At 51.7% G+C, this 2,500-nt stretch overlaps 1 protein-coding gene across 1 annotated transcript in view; it reads left to right on the top strand.

Annotated features, from left to right (window-relative positions):
• LOC144513771 (T-complex protein 1 subunit gamma-like) overlaps positions 1–2,388 on the top strand; it is a 15,317-nt gene extending 12,929 nt beyond the window's left edge. The window contains 5 exon segments of the mRNA XM_078244952.1: positions 1–15; positions 468–648; positions 1,183–1,428; positions 2,210–2,279; positions 2,282–2,388. The exon segment at positions 1–15 is cut by the window's left edge and continues 67 nt beyond it. Coding sequence (XP_078101078.1) covers positions 1–15; positions 468–648; positions 1,183–1,428; positions 2,210–2,279; positions 2,282–2,388 — 619 coding nt within the window.
• Positions 2,389–2,500: the final 112 nt, after the last annotated feature.

The raw sequence follows: 2,500 nt of genomic DNA, 5'->3' as shown, positions 1-2,500 counted from the left end.
CAACCGCATCTCCAGGTAGACCAATCAGGATCTCCCTGCCATTACACAGCTTAGTGTAGACCAATCAGGATCTCCCTGCCATTACACAGCTTAGTGTAGACCAATCAGGATCTCCCTGCCATTACACAGCTCAGCTGTAGACCAATCAGGATGTCCCTGCCATTACACAGCTTAGTGTAGACCAATCAGGATCTCCCTGCCATTACACAGCTAGTGTAGACCAATCAGGATGTCCCTGCCATTACACAGCTTAGCTGTAGACCAATCAGGATCTCCCTGCCATTACACAGCTTAGTGTAGACCAATCAGGATGTCCCTGCCATTACACAGCTTAGTGTAGACCAATCAGGATGTCCCTGCCATTACACAGCTTAGTGTAGACCAATCAGGATCTCCCTGCCATTACACAGCTTAAGAAAAGATCCATGCATCACATCATTAATCAAATCTCTCTCTCTCCCTCTCAGGGCGTGCGGCGCTCGTATCGCCAGTCGGACTGACGAGCTGCGTGAGGAAGACGTTGGTACGGGGGCGGGTCTGTTTGAGGTGAAGAAGATCGGTGACGAGTACTTCACCTTCGTCACGGAGTGCAAAGACCCCAAAGCCTGCACCATCCTGCTGAGAGGAGCCAGCAAGGAGATCCTCGCCGTGAGTACACTGGTCATACCCGATACGTCACCATGTGACCCAGGTGATGTGATATCACAGGTACGCAGCCTGTTATGACGTCACCATGTGGCCCAGGTGATGTGATATCACAGGTACGCAGCCTGTTATGACGTCACCATGTGACCCAGGTGATGTGATATCACGAGTACGCAGCCTGTTATGGCGTCACCATGTGGCCCAGGTGATGTGATATCACAGGTACGCAGCCTGTTATGGCGTCACCATGTGGCCCAGGTGATGTGATATCACAGGTGCGCAGCCTGTTATGGCGTCACCATGTGACCCAGGTGATGTGATATCACAGGTGCGCAGCCTGTTATGGCGTCACCATGTGACCCAGGTGATGTGATATCACAGGTACGCATGGCCTGTTATGAGCGTCACCATGTGACCCAGGTGATGTGATATCACAGGTACGCAGCCTGTTATGGCGTCACCATGTGACCCAGGTGATGTGATATCACAGGTACGCAGCCTGTTATGACGTCACCATGTGATCTCTGTGTCTTCCAGGAAGTGGAGAGGAACCTACAGGACGCCATGCAGGTGTGCCGTAACGTGCTGCTGGACCCCTTCCTGTTGCCGGGCGGGGGCGCCATCGAGATGGCGGTGTCAAAGCGTCTGATGGAGCGTTCCCGCGCTCTGACCGGCATCGAGCAGTGGCCGTACCGCGCTGTGGCAACGGCCCTGGAGGTCATCCCCCGCACGCTGATCCAGAACTGTGGAGCCTCCACCATCAGAGTGCTGACATCACTCAGGGTAACTCTGCTCCTGACTGGCTAGTAGTCCTTACCTAGGTACTGTCAGGGCCCTCATACTCTGCTCCTGACTGGCTAGTAGTCCTTACCTAGCTACTGTCAGGGCCCTCATACTCTGCTCCTGACTGGCTAGTAGTCCTTACCTAGGTACTGTCAGGACCCTCATACTCTGCTCCTGACTGGCTAGTAGTCTTACTTAAGTACTGTCAGGGCACGCCCTCATACTCTGCTTCTGACTGGCTAGTAGTCTTTACCTAGGTACTGTCAGGGCACGCCCTCATACTCTGCTCCTGACTGGCTAGTAGTCCTTACCTAGGTACTGTCAGGGCCCTCATACTCTGCTTCTGACTGGCTAGTAGTCTTACCTAGGTACTGTCAGGGCCCTCATACTCTGCTCCTGACTGGCTAGTAGTCTTACCTAGCTACTGTCAGACAGCCCTCATACTCTGCTTCTGACTGGCTAGTAGTCCTTACCTAGGTACTGTCAGGGCCCTCATACTCTGCTTCTGACTGGCTAGTAGTCTTACCTAGGTACTGTCAGGGCCCTCATACTCTGCTTCTGACTGGCTAGTAGTCCTAGTAGGTACTTTAAGTGGAATTGAAACCAAATGAACAGAAGTGGGTCTTAGAGGACTTAACAAAGTTTCCCTATATGGGAAGTGAAAGTATTTTTAGATTTGGAGAGTCTCTGGGAACACCAAAGCGGGAGAGTGGGTTGTTCCCGTCCGTTAAATGTTGGGTTAGCCCTAACCCCCCCCTGTCCCCCTGTCCCCCCCCTCCAGGCCAAACACACCCAGGAGAACAGTGTGAACTGGGGTGTGGATGGAGAAGACGGCTGTCTGGCTGATATAGATGGCTCTGGGGATCACGGGAGCCGCTGGCTGTCAAAGCTCAGATTGCTCTCAGACTCAGAGCCAGGGATACACAGCGTGTGCAAACAAATGTAAAAGATTTTAACTAATAACCCAGTTCACATCTGCCTCTGATATGTAAGATACAACTTCCTGTTCAGTTCATATGTATATTTATTATTATTATTATTATTTATTGGTAGTGTTGTTGTTGTGTGTACT

This window comes from Sander vitreus, unplaced genomic scaffold (genome assembly GCF_031162955.1).
Source record: "Sander vitreus isolate 19-12246 unplaced genomic scaffold, sanVit1 ctg343_0, whole genome shotgun sequence".
Lineage (NCBI taxonomy): Eukaryota > Metazoa > Chordata > Actinopteri > Perciformes > Percidae > Sander > Sander vitreus.
Note: the sequence above shows the minus strand (reverse complement) of the source record. Positions and strands in the feature narration are given on the sequence as shown.